This window comes from Drepanopeziza brunnea (assembly GCF_022702325.1).
Source record: "Drepanopeziza brunnea f. sp. 'multigermtubi' strain 214-2 chromosome Unknown ctg12, whole genome shotgun sequence".
Taxonomy (NCBI): Eukaryota; Fungi; Ascomycota; class Leotiomycetes; order Helotiales; family Drepanopezizaceae; genus Drepanopeziza; species Drepanopeziza brunnea.
In genome coordinates, this window is record NW_027094075.1 from 1295287 (window position 1) to 1315849 (window position 20563).

Genomic DNA, 20563 nt, shown 5'->3' on the forward strand with positions numbered 1-20563 from the left:
GTATCTGTCATACACTTGACTCGCGGAAGCCCGCCGGAATCACCAACATGCACTTTCACAGTACACGATTGCAATCGCAAGATACCCGGCGGAACAACACGCGATCATTCGGGTAATTATCTATTCGGTACCGAGGTCGGGGTGCGCCGGAGTTTTGTTGACAAGATCCGTGCCAAGTTCAAAAGCGACAGAGACTTTTCGACTGCGGGTCAGCTTAATGGTATCTTCAAGCCTAAGGGGGAAAAAATATCATCTACATACAGCATGAGAATATGTTACCGATTTATACTTTCATAGTACATGGAGCAGTTGCAGGGACGGAGATACAGTAAAGTTTCAAGAGAAAAAGGCATGATTTTTGATCTGCTCCTGGATTCTGAGCGCCTTGGGCACAATGCTTGGGTCTGCCGTTTTGAACTACAGATATGCTCGATTCTCCTGCTGGCGTACGATGCTGATGGAATTCTGCGAAAGACAGGAAGTCAGTAGATCCCTTATGATCCTCCGTTTCGTCAATTTATTTCAAGATGCAAGGGAGACAATACTCTTTCCGTAGAAGTTTACCGCTCTGAACCATCAGGCATTACTACGTACAACTATCCCCCCCCCCCATGAATACTACGTACATGTCGAAAGCATAATTTCGCAAGGGATCTTACCAGGGCTTAAACCAATCAACTTAGAAGAATCCAGCCATGAAAAGTATATTTAGGTCAGCTTTTACTTCTAGTCTGTATAATGGAGTTGACAGGGCTTTGGGCCATTCAGAAAGCACCGCTCTATGATTTATGGGCCTAAACTGGGTCCGACATGTATTCACGGGGTGGATAGAATTCCATGTTGAAAATAGACTCCCGTGGTGGTGGGTGGGTCGAGCTTCTTGGCTACCCCTATTTCCTGGTCGCAAATTCCTGACAGGCATTATGCTTCTATATATAAAAGTATCTACTTTTTGAAGGCTTCTAGATATTTCTATAAGGAGGCTCGATTCTTGACCTGTACGAGGTGTGCAAATTTGATTCGTTTGATACCGTACGTAGCTACATATCAGGCATAGAAAGTGAAATGCATAACAATCCTCACTCTCCACCCTTCCAACATTTTCGCAACTCCGGTAACTACTTAATTTTGCTAAAGCTATATGCAGCTAAGAGCAGCTCTTTACTTGCATCTGAAAGAGGAGATCGTATCGTCGAAGTGCTCAAGTCCGGGGGCAAGGAAGAGTTTATCAATTTTGCCGGTATAATTGAAAGATCCGGATTGCGGAAAGCAGTAGAAATCACTAGATATTTTAGATTAGCTATTTAATAATTCAAAAGGATTAAATTGAATACTTACACGAAGAACTCGCATGTTGCACCTAGGGTATCTAAAGAGCTGGCTCTATCCGAACCCATTCGAAGATTCTCTTTAAACTTGTCAGCTTTGTTTAAGAGGAAAAAAAGATTTGAAGAGTCGAAAAGAGGTGTCTGACCGCATAAATCGGTTGATGCCGGAGGATATTGGCAATTTACAAAATCAGGATCGTCGCAAAGCGTGATAGTTCTTGGAGTTACGGCAGAAGCTGCTAGAATAGCTACGGCGACTATATTGTTGATAAACATCATATTGATAGATTGATAGAAAACCAGTTCTTTTAATGAATAGATACTGAGGATATAGAAAAGAAAGATAATAACGGACAAGTCTCAAGCGGGTTCTGAAAATACTTAAATACTTTTTTATGAGCTTATATACAGCATAGCATTTTAACTTGTTTCTCCTTTACGTCAGTCGTAATAGACTAGTCGCTCTTATATTAATTAAGGGGGTTTTAGAGCTAGGTGATGGAACTGCCGACTTCTAATATTAGAATCAGATTGCTGCCGCGAGTAGGCCTCGAGTATAAAATGAAACGGTTTTGTTTCTAAGAATTGATTTCCGCACATTTGTAACGGCCATCACTGTACCCTCGAAAAGAGATCGATCCGTTTTCCTAAAATACTATGTCGTATAAAAACTCAAACACAGTACTGTATTACGCTCTAGAAGCTTTGATTTAAACTTCGGAACGAGAATTGTGAAATTCACGCGAGAATTTTTTAAATATTATTTAAGCGATAAGCTGGATAGATTAATATATTTACACCTTTGGTCAAAAGTAATAAGTCGAAGGGATGAAGAAGAATCAAAAAAACGTGTTATTGTATTAAGTAATCCTCTTTTGATAACTAGTTATAGCTACCTGGCCGAACGCCATTACCACGGTCCATTAATGGTCTATTGCTTGACGTTTCAGTACTCTGTGGGGGGGGCTACGATTCTTTACCTGTACGAGGTGCCCCTTACGAACCTTCAGCTCTTTTTCTTTCTTTTTCTTGCGGTAGAAAGAGAGATAAACAGTCTAGAAAGCCGAAATTAAATCATCGATATACGACGTCTCTTCGAAGAGATTTTCCTTTACCGGCGGTTCCGGATCTCTTTCCTTATCTCGACCACTACGCCGACTACGATCTATACTTGACGGGTATACCGATTGAAAAGACCAAGAGGATTGTCGATAGAGTGGGAACGGGTGTGAGAAGTGGGAAATGTTTCAGGACGGATCTACGATATTGCGCTTTCGAAGAACCGTTCGCATGCACATCTAGCCTACCGCGGCCTCCGAAATCTAGCCGACCTCCGGTCCGGCCTCGAATTATCTCGATTTCGATATCGACACCGATATACGTTACGCTGTAACTTGCCTTACGGGTTCTTCCTTCGACATAAGATTTTTCGTTTCTATGATCTATCCTATTTATAAGAGAAGGGCTTAGTCGATAGTAGCCTCGCTACAATATTTTGGAATGCTTTTGAGGGCTGTATAAGGATTGCGATATCGCGGGATCAGAGACCCGGGACTATCTATTAAAGAGCCTTTCCCTCTTCGTGGTTTTTACTCTCTATTAGATAGTAGTTTGCATATAACACCTTTACTTAGCACGTCGCCGTACCCCATGGGAGGTCCCCAGGGCGGCATTTTGCCACCCGCCCAACGTAAATCAATGCTAACTACTACTACTACTACTACTACTACCACTAGAAATTTTTATAATAAATCCTTAAAAATGGTTAAGAAGGGTTTTCAACACCCAGAGACACACCACCATCTCCTTGGTGAAATAAATAAACTCTCCTGCTTTCAACCTTACGAATTTTCACTTTCTACAGAAGTCTGAACCATAGGGAAGATGGTCCAGTTGGGCTGGGTATAGAGCCTACCAGATAAGTAGGATTCGGGTATATTTGGCGCAAAAGCAAAGCGTGGAGGGCGAAGGGAGCTGCACAGACGATTTAAATGATTCAATCCTCTGGTAATATTCCTCTTTTGAGGTGGATTCCGGCACCAAGGGGCGGCAATACGGAAAGTTGGCGGTTTGCGCGAGGAGAGGCTACCTCTTAAATGACTCTCGGGCCATCGAATATATAGGGAGCGGCTATGGCACAGATTGAATAAATCTAACGGGCGTAGATAGAAACCTCGAGTCAAGATGAAGTTCCAACTCCAGTTGCTCGCTGCAGCTTCATCACTTGGCATCAATGCTTTGGCTGCGGCACTCGCTTGCACGCCCGATGCATTTCCATATCCGTATCTACCAGGCGCAGGTTTCCCTCCTTCGCTGCGAAAGAAGTCAGGAACTATACCTTTAACTCCACTTGGGCCGCTCCTAACACGACAACACTCGATTTCTGCAACGTTACTCTCTCGTATTACCCACCCGGGTCAGGACGACAACATTAATGTCTAAGTGGTGGGTGTCGTTTGGCTCTTCTTCCTGATTTACCCCCAGATATTTCTTCCATGGATGTATCAACTAACTCCCGTAACTACAGTGGCTTTCTTTAGAGAATTGGAATGGGCGGGTCCAGGTCCATAGTACTCATTCACCCTTATTTCCTCACCGTTTCTGTATCAGGGTCGTGACTTGAAGGCAAAGCATCCTACATTGCTCCTGACCTACTTCGACCTTGAGAGAAATCACTTCGGTGCTAGCCTGCAGGGCAGGGAACAGGAAGCTCAGCAAAAGATATAGGCCGGAACAAGATATGGTAAATGCAAATGCACAAGCCCGACAGACAAACATCAACCAGAAAGATGTGGAGAAAACGTGAAGCCTGTGATCCTATCAGTCCTGTCCCGAATCTAGCTGTGATATGGTCAATATAGCGCAAATGTTTGCCGCCAAGTCACTATATCTATAGCAGACATCTATATCGAACAGCTCAAAGATACAAGCTTAGAAGAAGAATGAAAGAGCACATCTAGCTATGAATTTGTTCTAGATCAAGATCTGATACCAATCCTTACGTAAAATAAACAACAGAGTACTTGACTTAGAGAACGCAAACAAGGCGTGAACTCAGAGTCCGACAAGTCGTGACTTCCTCGAAGGGAAGCGTCAAGTGACACAAGAAGACCTCATGAATTTCAGGTTTACTTTCAGAATCGATAATCTCGGAGATTTTAATTAAGTTCTGTTGCTTTTAAAAACCTCACTGAAGATATCAGGTTCTGTCGTGGGGGAAATTTGGTAGGGACGTTACATACCACGTGATTGAGGGAGGTGTTGGTTTTCCCGAACTGTAGGAAGGAAGGTGCGACTCAGACTAGCACAGGTGTATTTGATTGAACTTCGCCCACTTCTCTCCACCAACACCTCTTCCACTCCTCTATCTTCCGTACCTGCATCAGAACTTAACCATCATTCCTCTTCTCTGAATACTTGTAATTGTACTTGACCACCCCTTCAGCTGGTTCCTACCAACCCCTCGTGCAGCAGATTTACCGCGTTCCTGCTGCACACAGGCAGGCTGAGCGACGAGCCTAAGACTATATACATGTCCGACCGTGTCATTTTCATCTCATCTTTATCAACGCGTCTTGCACCTCGACAGCAGACCTCATCATGAAGCATTCGACGCCTGCGTCGCGTGCCGGAGAGTCGGCAGCCAAAAAGGCCAGCAACCTGACGAGCAACGCGAAGTATCGGAAGGTGAGGACACTGAATTTTGTTTTTTGAAATCGTGAGGTACTAAAAGACAGTGCCTAGAGGAACTCGTCTACGCCTTTGAATGTCGAACCCGATCATTCCAAAAGTGGTCCTGCGCAAGGTGAGTCTCAGAGGCCTCGCTGCTCGCATTGGTGTAGCTGTCGATACTAAACATGTCACAGGAGAGTACGATCCACGCGATCTGAGCTCTCCAAAGGTGGCAACCACACAGGTACGTTCGTATCCACAATCTCATTTCATTTGCTGACTTTCAATTTTCAAGTCCCGGCCTCTCAACACCACCAGTCGAGACCACGCCCAGACCCCGCGCACCTTTTCCGCCACAACCAGAGACAATGTTCGAAAGCTTCAAAGCTTACATATACGCTCTATCTCCATTGCAAGCTGTGAAAGCTTCGAATCTGCATTCTCAGGTCCCCACGACCGATGCTACGAACTCTATTCCACGAATAGCCACGTTCAGCCTTTGACTGCAGAAAATAATCATGATACCGCTGCCGAGAAGCTTCGATTTGAGGCTGATCAGCTTATAAAAGAAAAGGGGGAGCTTGAAAAGAAGGCAGAGGCTCTTGAAAACCGAGTTGATGCAGTCGAACAAGACCGCAAAGCGGCCGCGGAAAGACATCAGCTACACATCGATGAGCTGTCAGCAGAAAAGAGGGATCTAGAGCTGAAATTTTGTGATCTCCAAGCTCAAATTTCGTTGGCCAAGATGTCATCGGCTCATGCGGAAACACTAGCAGAGATAAATGCTGCGCTGCAGCTGCTATCCAAACGCGCAGCTGACCTGGACAAGTTTGCTGAACTCAAGATTGGGTTCGAGCGAGATCAAGAATTACGCCAGCAAAAGGTGCAGGCTGTGGAAGAAAGGGCAGAGCAATTGACCAAGGCTAACGCCATATACGCGGAGCAGGTGGCAAAACTTGAGCAGACAATCGAGCGCCAAGCTCCCCTGGTTGAGATTGGTGTTTCTGGGAGAAGGGTGTACTGGGAGCAAGCCAAAGAGCGCCGCGGATACGATGGCCGCTGGTATCAATACCGCGGCGCAGGAGTCTCCGAGAAGGGGATATTCTCTACCTTCAAAGGAAAGATCTCGCGACCAGACGTTGCCGCAGATACATCTTTGTTCTTGCTAGGAATCCTCCATGACCCGGCCGACGAGGAAATGTACCGGGAGATCTACCAGGTATCGGCAGCACATATAGATATCCAGCAGCAGCAGCTACTGCTGCTTGCAACCAACCCAGAGACACTCACCGAAATCTTGACGATGAATGCGACGTTGCGGGACTTCGGGCGATATCGAGCTGATGGATCGACGCGAGATTTTCACGACTCTGATCAGTTCAAGCAATTAGAACGTGAATGCAAGGCTGCCTACGCTGTGAGACTCGCGCGGGCGAACCTCGCGGAAGGCGATATTGCGCAGTCTGATATTGTAAGGTTGAAGGCGATCCAAGAGGCTTTCGACAATGACCCTGAGACGGAAGAGACGATGAACGCTCTGAGAGAGATATTCGAGCGGGCCCTGAAGTCTTTCGTGCGCGCTTCTGGAAGGCAGACTCGACGCGGACGCGCTGATTCTTGATTTTGGGTGCTGAGAATGTATGGGGACGATATATATTGAGTTGTGATATGCGGGAGATTTGCTCGGACTGGTACAACATCTGCAAGAGACGACTGTCTTTGGAGAGTAGTTGATTTACGATGATAAAACTTGCAGGACAGAAGATCTTTTGCTGAAATAAGATAGATATAGTTGCTGCTTATAGCTCAAATTTCAGGCTAGATTCCACGAACAAGATGATGCAATGAATATCCAAAATGTACTTGAGCAGTCCAGTCTACTCTTACCTATTCTACATGAAGGCCATACATAAAAATTGCCCCAGCTACAGCTACAGCTACAGCTACAGCTACAGCTACAGCTACAGCCACAGCCATAATCAACAAATCAACCTTTCTTTCCCCCCACCGAAATCGAAACCCCAAAGATTCCTCTTTCGCACCCAATGCCTGTTAAACCATCCATCTACTAATCCAAAGCCCTTCCGTTCTATTACCATACCCAGACATGCACCTGATAAATATCGGGAAAGAAATTAGAAAGAAAAGACGCAATTTTGTTGGCTCGTTCTTCCATTCTTCTATGCTATTCCAGATCGGAAGGAGCCAGCGCAGGTTTGCAGTCTGAGCGAGCGCACTGACTATTAACGGGGAACACGTTATTAGGCGAGGACCCACATCGTACACCTTCTTCTTCTACCCTCCTTTTCCCTTTCTCACGTTTATTGATATCAATTTCCGTCCTTCCGTCACCGACCTCACGAATTTGAAACTGGGTTCCGGTAGTACGTGGGTGCCCCCAGTCGGTCGAAAGGGCTTGTATATAGCCACCATAGCTCTCCGCGGCAATAAACAACAGCGTTCGCATACCGGATATGAATCAATCTATAGCCGATTCAGCCATTCAAAGCCACGGAGCGAGCGCCTTCCGCCGCCATTCACATTTCGTTCCGTTTACTTCCGCCCCGGCTTCGCTTTCAGTCACGCCTCTACGTCTTCACAAATTTCAAATTCGAATCACTGGCCCGCCCGCGCCAAACGGATTCATTCTCGAGGCTTGGGACGCTAAAACCCACTCGGTCTCTCGCAAGCTCTCTCTTTCTTTCTCTCTCTCTCTCTCTGAGATTCGACAGAATAATCTCAAGTTTAAGTATACCTCTTCAACCGACAAAATAAAGTTTTTCTATAGAACAAAGATCTGTTCATTGGGCTTGACATCTGGATGGTTGGTGGTCGCTGGCGCCCAAAACTTCCAAGCTTCTTTTTGCTCAAGATATATCAGTACACTACTGAAGCTGAGCAGTCTTCCCAGCAGTTTGAGTATACGTGAACGTAGTCGTCGTGCTATTTGCCAATGTCACTGCGACTTCCGCAGTCCCGATGACCGAGTGGGTAGCTCCAGCATCAGTGTTTTTGAGTGCACATTGGCCAATCTGGCCGGTTTTGAGATACAGAACAAGTACGTCGACGTCGCAGATACCGTAAGTTAAAATATCCGTTGAACAGTACAAAAGAGTACTGCGGCCGAAACTGTAGTCCGTGACGAGTATCTTGCTTTGGCGACCATCCAAGTTGACATTCGGGACGACAACGACACCTGCAGATGGATTAAGGCTGATAGAGAAGGTCGTCGAGTCTCCGGACCTGGAAGTGTCGTGCTGTGTTGTGTAGAATCTTGTACCAGTCTCGGGATTTCGGGATGCCTAGGTCCAAATAGCCGTCGTTGAGACTTGATTTCGGCCGTTAGATTGTGATGATCTCAATTAATGAGATACTTACAGCTTGTCCGGTTCCGTTCCCGACTATGTCCATTGCGAGCATCTCTGAGGAGACCCGAGTGAAGAGGCCGACCAACTTCGAGGCAGAGAACGTATCCCGAATCTGTCTCGTTTCACCCAATGAAGCTTAGTGTTCGTACGAAGTGTAGACCACTGGAGCTGTGGGCACTTTCAGTACAAGCATACCTCGACGCGTGTTCAGACTCACAATGACCCCAATTGGTTCCACTATAAGCCATGTAGATAGTCAGAAGTGTGACTCCCTGCGCGATGTTGTTTTTGTAGAAAACATCGGCGAACTGCAGATCTTGCGTTGAAGCACACTCATCATAGAAACCTCTACCCCATGGGGAGAATCATCCCCCTTGGAACTTAGGCATGGATCCGGGTTGGGTAAAAGAGCTAGAGGTCAGGGCTCAGTGGTTGTAACAAAAGTTGTCCAGACAATGAGACTGATTTACTCGAGGGGAAAGGGGGCCCTGATCGACATAGTAGTTGGCAAACTACTGGTAGTAGGTTCTCACGAGGTTAAATCCAGCGTTGCCGTCTGTACATGAGAAACCAGCGGGATATGAGTCCAAGCCATAGATATCGACAGTTTTGATAGCTAGCCGATCGAATATCAGCACCAGGTTCTAGGAAGGGGGGTGGAGGTCTCCGGGTTCTCGACGGAGTGTGCCCGATCCCGATTCACTTATTCGGAACTCCATGACCGTTCGCGCATTCTCTTCTCGTTTTGCGTAAGCGGTACTGTGATGCCGGCATCCCAGAATGCCTTTTGAGCTGTTCCATATAGGTAGATGACCAAGGTCTCACCCGGACTGCGGACTGCGAACAGTCTGTGAAAGTTCGTTCTCGACCTAATTTAGAATGACGACTCCCCCGTTTGTCCCCTCGTTTTTAGCAATGATGGCTCCCATTTGTGCAATCTACGGCTGCCACGCCTCATAGCATGCTGGGTCGCTGGACCGCAGTGTTCCAAAACTTCCGTCGGATCCCCAGAGGGCGAATCCCTCGCCGTTTGTTTCCGCATTGTTAAATGGGCCAGGTCTGGCAATCACCCAGAGTCCGGCTTCTTTTGCGTAGTCGAAGAGTAGTTGAACGTTCTTCTCGGAGGTCTCGAAGTCATAGACACCTTTGGATGAGGACTGATACGACCAGAAGAAGTAAACACTAGACATGTTAGTCAAGTCCACACTAAGAGCTGGGGGGGGGCGTACCTAATTGCGTTGAAGCCATTGGCTTTGAATTTGTGGAGAATATCCTGATTAGTGAGCATGCTGTATATAATTTCAGTGGTCTGCGACTCACTGGCCATAGTTCCGGCACTGGTAGACGCTGGTAGTAAAATTCTCCCGCACTGAAGGCTATTAGCTATCAAATCAAGCAGGTATAAAGAACAAAGGGTTCCTACAAAATGAACACTCTACTGCAATTGACAGTCAAACTATACATGTCCCATTGTGCGACATCAGTGCGGCCATAACCCAAGCGAGCTGACGATTAGTGATAAGAAGTCAGCGTAGCAATAGAGACCTGCATTGCAATGCAACCTGATCCCATTAAGTGTGTACCAAGATACCCTTTACGGATGTGCGGCAGTGAAATGTTATCTCCGGTCAGATATAAGGTAGGCTGGCCTAGCCCTACCGAGAAAACTTCTGTTTAAGCGATCTGAAGACTTGTTATATGCCGCAACGCAATAACGGCTTTGGTTAAATACTTAGATTGTGTTCTAAAGCTTTAGGGCATTAATCAGCAGTGCAATTGATGCCGAAAGACGATTTACCAAATATTTATTGATACATTTATTATTATTTTACATTGAGGTTCTATTATACAAGTATCCAAGGCAATCATCCTTTTGGGTTTAGTTCAACTTTTCAATTGACCGGGGACAACATTTAACCGCTGTATCACTCCACATCCGTACTTCTACTCTTAGTGCCAAGCATGATAAACCCCCCTTGAAGATACGCTCAGAAAAAGACAGACCGGCCGACCTCTATCACGGTTATGCAGATTGTAAGGTTAGCCAAGTGCCAATCGTGACGATAAGAGGCCAAGAGGCAACGCCATGCACATGTTTCTGAGTCGTCGAAGTCCTCGTCGATAACACAATCCGGCGTTCCCTCCCGGGCATACAAGCGAGTCCCGATCGGCGGCGACGCAGATCCGCGCCTCATCCGCGTCTTCCAGTCCTGGCATCCGGTCTTACTACCACGGTACAGGCCTAAGTATTACCCCTCGAGGGTGCCTTAAAAGTTTAGTTTCCACTTTAAACCCCCTGTTTAACCCTCGAGGGGTAATACTTACGCCTGGGACGTACTAGCACCCTCGAGGGGTAATACCTAGGCCTGTACCGTGGTAGATTCGTAACCGAAGAGATCAGCGAATACCTTGTCTCTGGCCTCCGCTCCGAGAGCTGAATGGGTCTTCAAGCGGTAGATGCAGTTGACGTATGGAGAAAAGATGATGATGTTCTTAAAAATGACAGTGGCCAGGTATCTTAGAGCGATCGTGGGGGCGGCAGCACCACACAAGCGTGATATCTAAATGACGGGTCAGCGGGTGACAAGTGCAAAGAGAAGAGACGGTAGAGGTAGATCAAAACACCTCCAAGTGGCGACATAATAGCTGGAGATGAGAATCGGCAAGGAAAAGAACGTCGCAGGTGTTTGTAGATAAAGATCTATACATAGCGGGGGAGGCAGGTTGTAGACAAATTCTGCGAATCGCGCAGGAAGGACAAAGGGGAAACATGAGAACCTGCAAGTAATAAAATGCGACGCCTCTAACAGATTCGTATCTATAAAGAGACATTGAAGATAGGAACATAAAGTAGGGGGAGGGACAAGGGGGCCTTACCGGTGATCTGCCAAGGTTTGAAAAGGGTCCTGTCATCAGCGCCGCCATCTGACGCTCGGAAATGCCCATGTGCTTTAGATCTCTTTCCTCCTCAACTCGCAACGTGTATCGGACACGCCCACCCTTCTCCCCGTCGTGCTCTGCAGCAATACGAACATGCTTCTTTATTGCGCTTTGAGATTGTTACGTCTTCTTGCAGCCGTTGCGCTCGCAGGGTATGATTTCCTTTGTCAACTTAGATCGGGTTGCCTTCTTAGATGCAACGAGAGCGATTGGCTCCCCAGATTGAGCGGGAGACGATTGACTCCCCAGATTGACCGGAGTCGATTGACATCTGGTTTCCGAGTTTGGTTTTATTTTCTGCTGGATAGACTGGTATCGCAGACCCGGTGCGGCGAGTGGTAGAGAAAGAGGAAGGAAGGGACTCTCGGCATGAGTGTCGATTTCTTCTGCACCTTGTGGAGCAGGAGGAGCAAATGGCTGCCATCCATAGGCTCTGTACTTGAACATCTTGACTAAGGATCTGATTGATAAATTCCTCCTTTCCTCCGTCACTATTCAATATCTCGTCTGCGCCACATCTAGGGCTGGTGCTGCCATTGTTGCCGCTGCTCACGCTGCTACTAGGAATGAAAGTCCCAGAAAGTGTGCATCAGGATCGTTAATCGTCAGCTGAATCAGAAGTACCCTTTTGGGGGGCCCCTTCTCTGGCACCCTTCTTGACGGGTGTATTTTTATTCTTACTCGTCACACCTGGTTTTTGGAAGACAAAGGCGGGCGGCTGAAGCTTTGGACCTGCTGAGCGAAATACATAGCTTTGATGATGTTTGTCTTGAAAGTATGCTCTAGCAAGACCGTGTTTGTCTGCTCGGTTGTCTATATTGTATAGGTTGTTTTTGCGAGTGATGAGCTGTGTGAATTCGAAGTGGTGTCTTCGAGATCGATAGTTCAAAAACTTGTCGTTTTGGGTTGGTTTGTTTACCGGAATCACGTGAAATACGCTAGATCGGCGCTAGTGGTGCGGAGGCTCTTCGGCGCGCAGCCTTGTTAAAACTCATTGAATAATATACTACTACGCATATAGTAGTAAAGAGTTCTACAGCTTAAGTAGAGATAACTTATCTGAAGGACGCCGTTGTATTCACTTTTGAAATTTGTATTAACACAGAATTATAGAAACGTCACAGGAGCGTACTACGTACTAGTAAACTTTCAATTCCCAATAATTGAATTTACACCCCTGTAGACCTTAACGGCTCAGCTCATGTTGATTAAGAACTGAACTAGTAGTTGGATGATGAATGACGAGCGATGGAAGCAATATACGTAGTAAAAGTTAATGCAAGACCAATGGAAAAAGCATTGTCAAAAGGGGAAAGAGCATAACCATTAAGGCGAAGTGGGATCCCCGATCCCCGATCCCCCAATATTTGTTTGACTCCAAGATGCAAGCCAGAGAAATGCAATTGAGGAATATCACTAGCCTGTTAAAATCTCCGAACGATGTGTGAGCTCCCAAGTGGACTCGTATACGGTACGGTACTATACGAGGTCTGATCCCTGGCGGCCCTCCGCAAGCTCCGGGGCCAAGGGACCTCGCCTCGCCCCGGTCGTGGTGCAAGGCTGCCTTCCGCATTAACGCTACATCAATTTTCTATCAGTAATACGCTTTAAAAGGATGTAAAGGATGTAAAGAAATGTAACGCTTCAGCCCGGCCGCAAGCTAAAACTTACGGCCTTCCGCAAGCTCCGGAGTAAGTTTTCCGGACTTCGGTGTAATACTACTATTTGTCGCTATATGATCTACTACGTACTACGTATAATAATAGGTTCTTTTAGTGCGATGCATTTTATGTATAGCAATAAGCCTCTGTCAAAGCGATGCAGCAAGCATTTTTCCGAGCATTTCTTTTCCAATTATTAATTCGCTATTAATCAAGTATTCGGGAGGAGAAGACTTTATATTCGTAGTTCTTAATCGCAAAAGGTGGATTTCGATTGCAAGAGAGCAAATGTAGCTTATTAAATTCGCAAGAATACTTTTTTTTTTTTTTTTTCATATCAGGAAGCGGCAAGAGCACGATCCAGACTTCCGGGAATCTCTACGACCATTAGATTGTTACTGAGCTACCTCTTCCCCGTCTCTTGAACTACGCTCAAGATACGCAATACCCAGTTCACCAATCGGGCTAAAAGTTCGCTTCCAACCCTGACAAGCGCGGTCACTGGCAGAAGCATCTTCGCGCCACGAACTGCAAATACAGTCGAGATTTTTGCGCTAGCACCTAGTTCAAACTTGCAACGCACACTTCACGGAAAAGAAGTCTGCATCATACAGTTACCTAAGATCTATCTCCAGTATTGGTTTATGCAACAATGATTCAGATAATCTCTTGGGGGTCCAGGATGACGCAGAAATGAAACTGGCGCAGCTTCATTCCTGAAGGTACATCCAAATAAACTCACTTACATGTTCCCAAGCCAAGAAGGCTCTGTATTACCTATACAATACGTAAGGGGTTGGATCCCACCACAGTATACTTTGATTTTGCATACTTTCAATCAATTTTCATCGCGTTTGGAGGAGGTAACAGGAGAGTTATGTTATGAATGGTAGGATCAGGCTTTCCATAAGGCTCCTTTGATCAAGTTAGGTAGCTAGTCTTCATTCGGGAAACGGATATTCTGCCACAGTAAGTGGGGATAGCCGCAACTTGTGCCATGTTTCCCCATATAACAACAAAATAGTTTAAGTTCTTTTCACGCTTACAAATTACTAACCCAGGATGATATTCTCAGAATAGCAGTGATGCGATTATCGGTTCGGGCAGTCCAGGATGCATCTTTCTCTGTATTATTAGCCTGTCATTTTCGAGTTTATGCACTCAGATGCAGTTCGATTCCTTCTTTCAGAGGATTGGTTATATGGTACACGCAAAAGCAGAGCTACGGGTATAGTTGCTCGCTTGATATCGCCAATAGGTTCTCAGCAGATGACGCGCGGCCTAAGCTCCACACACAGAAGAAGGATGCTACGAAAGCTCGCTGTTCGAGAATTGACTTCGGTTTTGGCTCATTGCCTATCCATTAGTATGAGCTGCTACGTAGTATTTTCACGTAAGCAAATCCCAAAGCATCAACACAGAAGTCGGCTCACATTCTAGAACTACAACGCACTACGTAGCATCCTAGGTGAATAAAAGCATGCCTAGCCCCAACTTTTCAAGAGTAGTGTTTATCCTTATGATTCTTCGGAGATTTGGAAGCCTCCGACTTCCAAGATTAAGATCACGAGTCTCCTGATTCTATATCGGATATCCGTTCTCAATTTCTCACTCGTCTATCTACTTTAGCAAGTTTCCCATTCCGAATCGAAAATATGCATATGAAATATTATGTAAATAGTTGACTCCGTACGGAAGATTACTGCGTTGTGTATACCACCTGAGATTGGGGCACCTTCCGTATTCAAATTGGTCATGTTCCATTGAGCACGTGATCAAAGATGCCATTCTATACCCATCACCATGGCCGCTTCTCGTCCTCCGCTACACTTCGCATCGGATATCACTTCCGCGCATATTATCGTGTCACTGCTTCGACGCCTTCAAGATACTGCATTTCGAAGACTGTCGAATACCAGGTAAGAAAAGAAAAAAGAAAAAAAAACCAGTCCTGAGGCTGGTTACTGCTCCCAAGACATACACGAGAAGTTTTTTTAGCCGTTCATTTTTCTCCTCGATGGTATAATTATAGACGCGCCATTACTCCGCACAAAGAATCGAAGCAAACCGATACGAACAACGGTCACCGCTTATCGTAGATACGATACCGGTACCGATACTTACTATCCCCCTGCTCGAGAAAAAGGCAGATCCAGTTCAGCGCTGTATCGGTAGTAGACGTGTATTTCGTGAGAACGGCAGCTCCCTTTCTGGATAGCTCCAAGCCCTGTCAACTCTATTACTGTACACTGAGACCGATCGCTTGCCTACGGAAAGTATTTAAGACTGAGAGGATGATAGGACGCCTATTTAAGCGAGCCAACGATTTTTTTTTCTTTAAAGCTGATCCCGCCCCCCAAATTCATGTCGGACCCTGTCTAGCCCCATGAATCATCGAGCGGTGGTTTCTAATACCCACGGCACAGGCGTAATTGTTAGCCCCCTGAGGGTGCCTTCAAAGTCTAGAATTCCACTTCAAAGCCCTTGGTTACCCTACCCTCCAGGGTGGAACAATTACGCCTGTACCGTGGTACTACGTAGTAGAAATGGCTCAAAGACTTGTCAACTCTATTGCACAGACTATATACAAGTTACTACGTACGTAGTACTACGTAAGCACTACGTAGTACCTGTAATTGGTTCAAGCCCTAGTCAGAGCCCTTGCGAGATGATACTTTCGACCTTTTGATGAAAATCCTGTGAGTATCAAACCATTTGCAAAGTCAAAACTCCCGCCTCTACTACCGATTGGTTTAGATGATTCTATAGCAAGGCATGCGCGGTGAGGACTGCCAGCGGCGGGAAGTGGCCGCCTAGCAAGAAATAGTGGAAATGATGACGACTACGGTACCTTGAACGAGGATCGATGCTGGGACTTTTAGACAGTCACCTAGCTGATCGTCCGATAGCGATCTCTTTTGGAAACGGTCTTGAGGGGTTTGCATGGTAGCTGGTGCATCACCCTGGGTCTGTAGCTGAGCTGAAGTGGAATCACACTTTTAATTAGCTCGTTAAAAAAAATTAAAACCATCGCTATAATAGAACCGATTTAATCAATTAAATCGTCGTTTATAATAGTCGGTCTCGTTACGAAAAGACCATCTTGGGACCCGTCCCCAGGACCGTTCCTGACCTGAAAACCGTTCTCGATAACTTGTTGTAGTACGCAAATAATTAAAATACTACGTACTACTATATGCTCGGTCAGAGGAGCATTGAAATGACCCCTTACTTCCCTCGAAGGTAAGTATCCGAACCTCTAGCGTCGAGCAGCCAAAAAGCTCGCTTTCCGTCCCACGAACGCTGGATTCCGCTCGCTGAGTCATCCTATTTTTCTCGCTTCTCTCTCCACCTTGCAGGCCCCATCGCGCACGACGCGCATATTGACGGGACAAGAAAGATTAAGAAGATTTGCGACCACCGGATCTGCGCCACGAGGAAAACAGAAGCGAAGAGATGAGAAGAAGAAGAAGAAGAAGAAGAAGAAGAAGGGCTTCGCTCGATCCGATCGATCGAAAACGCGGCATTACGCTTTCGCTAAGAGCGCTAAGAGCGTCTCCGTATTCATACAGGCACGCCGACTCGACCGCGCTCTGCGATGATAAGTACCGGTACTACGTACTACTACGATACAGTAACGAGAATGGTAAGTATTTTTTATGCATATCATAGGGACCGGGGCCGCCTGCACGGCTGTGCGTATGCGTATGCGACGGGTTATCGAAAAGCCTACTACTGTACCGTACCCGGTGCAGATTCTTTAAAAGAAAATGTTTTCGAAGGGTCTACCCACAGAAGGAAGGGGTCTGCGGTGCCGCGGCCGGATCAGAAAGCCGACGCTATCTGAGGGGAAGCTTTTCCTTAACGTGACTTTTACCTTTCGATTGCACACTACTGACAACGAGGGTAGGGTGTACCGGTACCGGTACCACTTACGCCCGTGACGTGGTAGTAGCTTCTTGACTTGGCACGTTGCCGTAGGTACCCTAGAAGAGGTCTCCAGGTCCAACTGGGTATTGCGGTTCGGATACCCGCCCGACGTAAATAAAAGCTACTACTACGACCACTTTAATAATCAACGAGCATTGACATGCCTGCTTGCATGTCTATCCCAACTATACCTCCGTATAGCGTATAGGCCCAACAATCAAGAGTAGTTTACCTCAAAGGTTCTGCGCGGAGGGCGTTGATACGTACTACCTAGTACTACCTAGTACTAGCAGAATCCGTCAGAAAGCTTCGGTTTGACTTTTTTTTTCTTTTTTTTTTTTTTTTTTTTTTTTTTTTTTTTTTTTTTTCTTTTTCTTTTTTTTTCGTTGCGACGCCGCAGCCAATCCCCAGCAACGCGTTCTGTTCATTTTTCGAGACCCCTCTCTTGGTTCGCTAAGTAACCGTGCGCTAATAAGGCAAGCTGTCGGCTGCGCTCCGTCACTTTCGTTCCGTTACGTGCGCTACACCGACTTTCAAAACATACCGACTTTCAAACTGATTCGGAACATCGAAATTGCTAGCAACGCTTACTAAATAAAATGTTTACGATTTATTAGTAGCGCTAAATCTTTTTCAATAGCTATGTATACTGTATATAATTAAAAATCTTATTCATTTCCAAACTTGATTCGAACTAGTAGTAATTCTCGCTCAAAATCTTGCTCTTTAATGTATTTTGCTAGATCTAGATACTCCGAGCAATCTTTCTATACTTATTTTTGGCTTGAATACGATCTTTTGATATACTTTACTAGAAAATAATGCATCTAAAGCAAGTCGAGGAAGTATCTTGCCGTACCTTTTAATCTTTACTTCTTATTTTTTCCTTACATAAACACTAGGATTTGGAACTATGCAAAAAGGTCGTTCTCCCTTTCGATTTCCTCGGCTCTTGCTATCATAGCATCTTCTAATTCGTCGATATCGATCTTATTATCGAAATAATTGTCGGTATATCCATATCGACCTCAGCTAGCTAGTAGTAGTTAGGGGGGAGTTCACTCGTGAACCTTGGTTCATGAGTCACTTGGCATGCCTCGCTTAGCGTATCACAGTTCAAGGGACCCCCAACTTGACTGTAAAACCTAGTAGTTAGCTAGTGCACGTGATTACTTCTAATCGTATAGAATGAATCAGCTCCCCTGAACCTTGGGGAGCAAACAAAATTGATATACCATTACAACCGAGTGAATTGCAATTGCAAGAGCTTTGACGACCGTTACGATTTACGAATACATATTCCCTGATCGCTAGAGGCACTCCAACAATTATCGTTTCGACCGCTCCTTAAGCTTCGCAATGCAGCTTGGTTGCTCGCTCTTTAAAAAGGAAGAAAATCGTATTCGAAGCCATCAGAAGAAAAAGAAACATTACGAGTACGAAGCAAATATCGACCCGCGGATAAAAGTGATGATAGCAATAATGTAAAAGCAAAGCGCTTACGGCATAATTGTTGGATGGCTTTTAGCGATCGGGGAATATATATTCGTATATCGTAACGGTCGTCAAAGCTATTGCAATTGCAATTCACTCGGTTGTAATAGTATGTCAATTCTGTCTGCTCCTTAAGGTTTAAAGGAGCTGATCCCTTTTATACTACGTACAATTACGTAGTAAAAGGGATCACATGCATTAGCTAACTACTAAGTTTTATAGTCAAGTTGGGGGTCCTTTGATTAGCGTAACATGCCAAGCGAGGCACGCCAAGTGACCCGTAAACCTTGGTTCACGAGTGGGACTCCCAACTACTACTAGCTAGCTAAGGTCGATATGGACATACCGATAATAATATAAATAATTTCGATATAATAAAGTGGTATTTGCAAATTTAAAATTGCGACGGTGCTATCAAAAATAGCTTTACTCTTCTCCAATAGATTTTAATAGCGAAAGTAGAAATTGACCCAGTTTGAAAGTCGGTATAGCGCACGCAACGGAACGAGAGTGACGGAGCGCAGCCGACGGCTTGCCTTATTAGCGCACGGTTAGCAGCTACCACGGTACAGGCCTAAGTATTATTAGCGTAAGTATTACCCCTCGAGGGTAAGGTAACCAGGGGGTTTAAAGTGGAAACTAAACTTTTGAGGCACCCTCGAGGGGTATTAGTAGTACTTAGGCCTGTACCGTTGGTAGTTTATAGCGAAACTTTTGTAATCGTCGGCTCGCTTAGGTGGGCCGACGATTATAGATAAGGAGCTTTTTAATAAAGTCGTGATTGCCTAGCAATACAAAGCCATATAGATACATCTAATTTACCATATGAAAACGACCTCCTTTCGCTATTCATCTTTTTATATCTTTCGATATCGTATCTCGGAATCTCGATATCGCGATAAATCTTTATATTTTACGTTCCGCAACGGAATGCAGAAATTTGGTCGTTAGACAAAGAATAATTGGTCGCCAAAAGATCGGTGACAGCACCTCGCCAAACGAAATAGAAATCATCGGTTTCGCACGAGTCAAGACTGATCTTCATTAGCTATTTGAAATGAAATTAAATTGCGGAATTATAATAATGATTTGCTTACCCGTAAAACTCGCATCCGGTCGAGAAAGTATCGAAACCGGTCATTTTATCGTTAAGATCAAATTCGTCGAGTCCAACTTTGTGTATTTATTAGCTTCTAAACTTTTCAAATAATTGAAAAAAATGAAAGGAATTCTTACAGCATTTGTCTTGCAAATAAGTGATGTTCGTGCACTTTTTCCAGTCAGGGTCTTCGCAGACTAAGAGTTGTCCTAAGCGTGTAGAAGCCCCTTCTGGATTTTTAGGATCCTGCCCAGGAGGGGGTTGAGGTTCTACCGCATGCGCGACTGCAATAATAGTTGCAGCGAAAAGAGCGTTGATGAATCGCATGTTGATAGAGTAGTCAAAGAAAGGCTATTGTTTTGAAAAGTAGATAAATAGCTGTGAAGAAGATGGTGCCGGACCGTATTGATAATGAATAAAAGTATAAAGAGATCTTAAAGGTATATAAGTACATTTTAAAAGCCTATATCTAAAATTATCACAATTGTAAACTTCGAATCAAGTATAACTCGGCTTTGTCGCAAATAAATATGATCTATATTAATTATTTCTTTCTTTTTTTCTTTCTCGTATTGCTACGGTATTTCGTTTCATTCGATGCGGCGCTTACTGGGCGATAAACCTTACGAAGCCCGACCGAAGGCCGATTATTTCCTATACCTCGAACATTATACGTAGTAGGTTAAGCTTATAAATCATAGAGCGCTATTTTTAACCTGCTCAAAGCTCTGTCAACTCAATTGCACAGATTAATACTAACTTGAAGATACTTTTCGAGGCTGGATTGTTACAAGTTGATTGGTTTAAGCCTTGGTAAAATCTTTTGCAAAATTATTTATACTTTCGACATGTTTCGTAAGGGGGGAGTACATACAATAATAGACAATTTTCGCAGCCGAGTTAGTAGTAAGTCACTTAATTATCTCAAATATAGAATCAGCGCTATAACTAAGAATTTAGTATGTAAGGTAAACGGTTTCAAAAGATGACGATCACTGATTAGTGTTCCAAAAGTCCAAAAGTGGAGTCATCTTGGTGGTGGTTTATTACAGTACCTATGGGAGTCAAAGG

The 20563-nt window shown here is 45.0% G+C and overlaps 6 protein-coding genes across 6 annotated transcripts; 1 reads left to right on the forward strand and 5 right to left on the reverse strand.

Annotated features, from left to right (window-relative positions):
* Positions 1-1161: 1161 nt before the first annotated feature.
* Positions 1162-1607, reverse strand: L3040_007090 (uncharacterized protein; the record flags this gene model as incomplete). The annotated part of the gene is made up of 3 exons (XM_066156152.1): positions 1162-1282; positions 1339-1408; positions 1475-1607. The coding sequence occupies 3 exons, from the start codon at positions 1605-1607 to the stop codon at positions 1162-1164; spliced, it is 324 nt and encodes a 107-aa protein (XP_066010961.1).
* Positions 1608-4928: 3321 nt separating this feature from the next.
* On the forward strand, positions 4929-6621 carry L3040_007091 (uncharacterized protein; the record flags this gene model as incomplete). The annotated part of the gene is made up of 4 exons (XM_007296600.1): positions 4929-5015; positions 5073-5133; positions 5195-5244; positions 5296-6621. The coding sequence occupies 4 exons, from the start codon at positions 4929-4931 to the stop codon at positions 6619-6621; spliced, it is 1524 nt and encodes a 507-aa protein (XP_007296662.1).
* Positions 6622-7885: 1264 nt separating this feature from the next.
* On the reverse strand, positions 7886-8420 carry L3040_007092 (uncharacterized protein; the record flags this gene model as incomplete). The annotated part of the gene is made up of 2 exons (XM_066156153.1): positions 7886-8302; positions 8379-8420. 2 exons carry the CDS (start codon positions 8418-8420, stop codon positions 7886-7888), a joined length of 459 nt encoding a protein of 152 aa, XP_066010962.1.
* An 886-nt stretch (positions 8421-9306) lies between these two features.
* L3040_007093 (uncharacterized protein) lies at positions 9307-9695 on the reverse strand (the record flags this gene model as incomplete). The annotated part of the gene is made up of 2 exons (XM_066156154.1): positions 9307-9550; positions 9598-9695. 2 exons carry the CDS (start codon positions 9693-9695, stop codon positions 9307-9309), a joined length of 342 nt encoding a protein of 113 aa, XP_066010963.1.
* A 1033-nt stretch (positions 9696-10728) lies between these two features.
* Positions 10729-11755, reverse strand: L3040_007094 (uncharacterized protein; the record flags this gene model as incomplete). The annotated part of the gene is made up of 3 exons (XM_007296601.2): positions 10729-10929; positions 11246-11417; positions 11481-11755. 3 exons carry the CDS (start codon positions 11753-11755, stop codon positions 10729-10731), a joined length of 648 nt encoding a protein of 215 aa, XP_007296663.2.
* A 7551-nt stretch (positions 11756-19306) lies between these two features.
* On the reverse strand, positions 19307-19819 carry L3040_007095 (uncharacterized protein; the record flags this gene model as incomplete). The annotated part of the gene is made up of 3 exons (XM_007296602.2): positions 19307-19427; positions 19491-19566; positions 19630-19819. The coding sequence occupies 3 exons, from the start codon at positions 19817-19819 to the stop codon at positions 19307-19309; spliced, it is 387 nt and encodes a 128-aa protein (XP_007296664.2).
* Between the last annotated feature and the right edge of the window lie 744 nt (positions 19820-20563).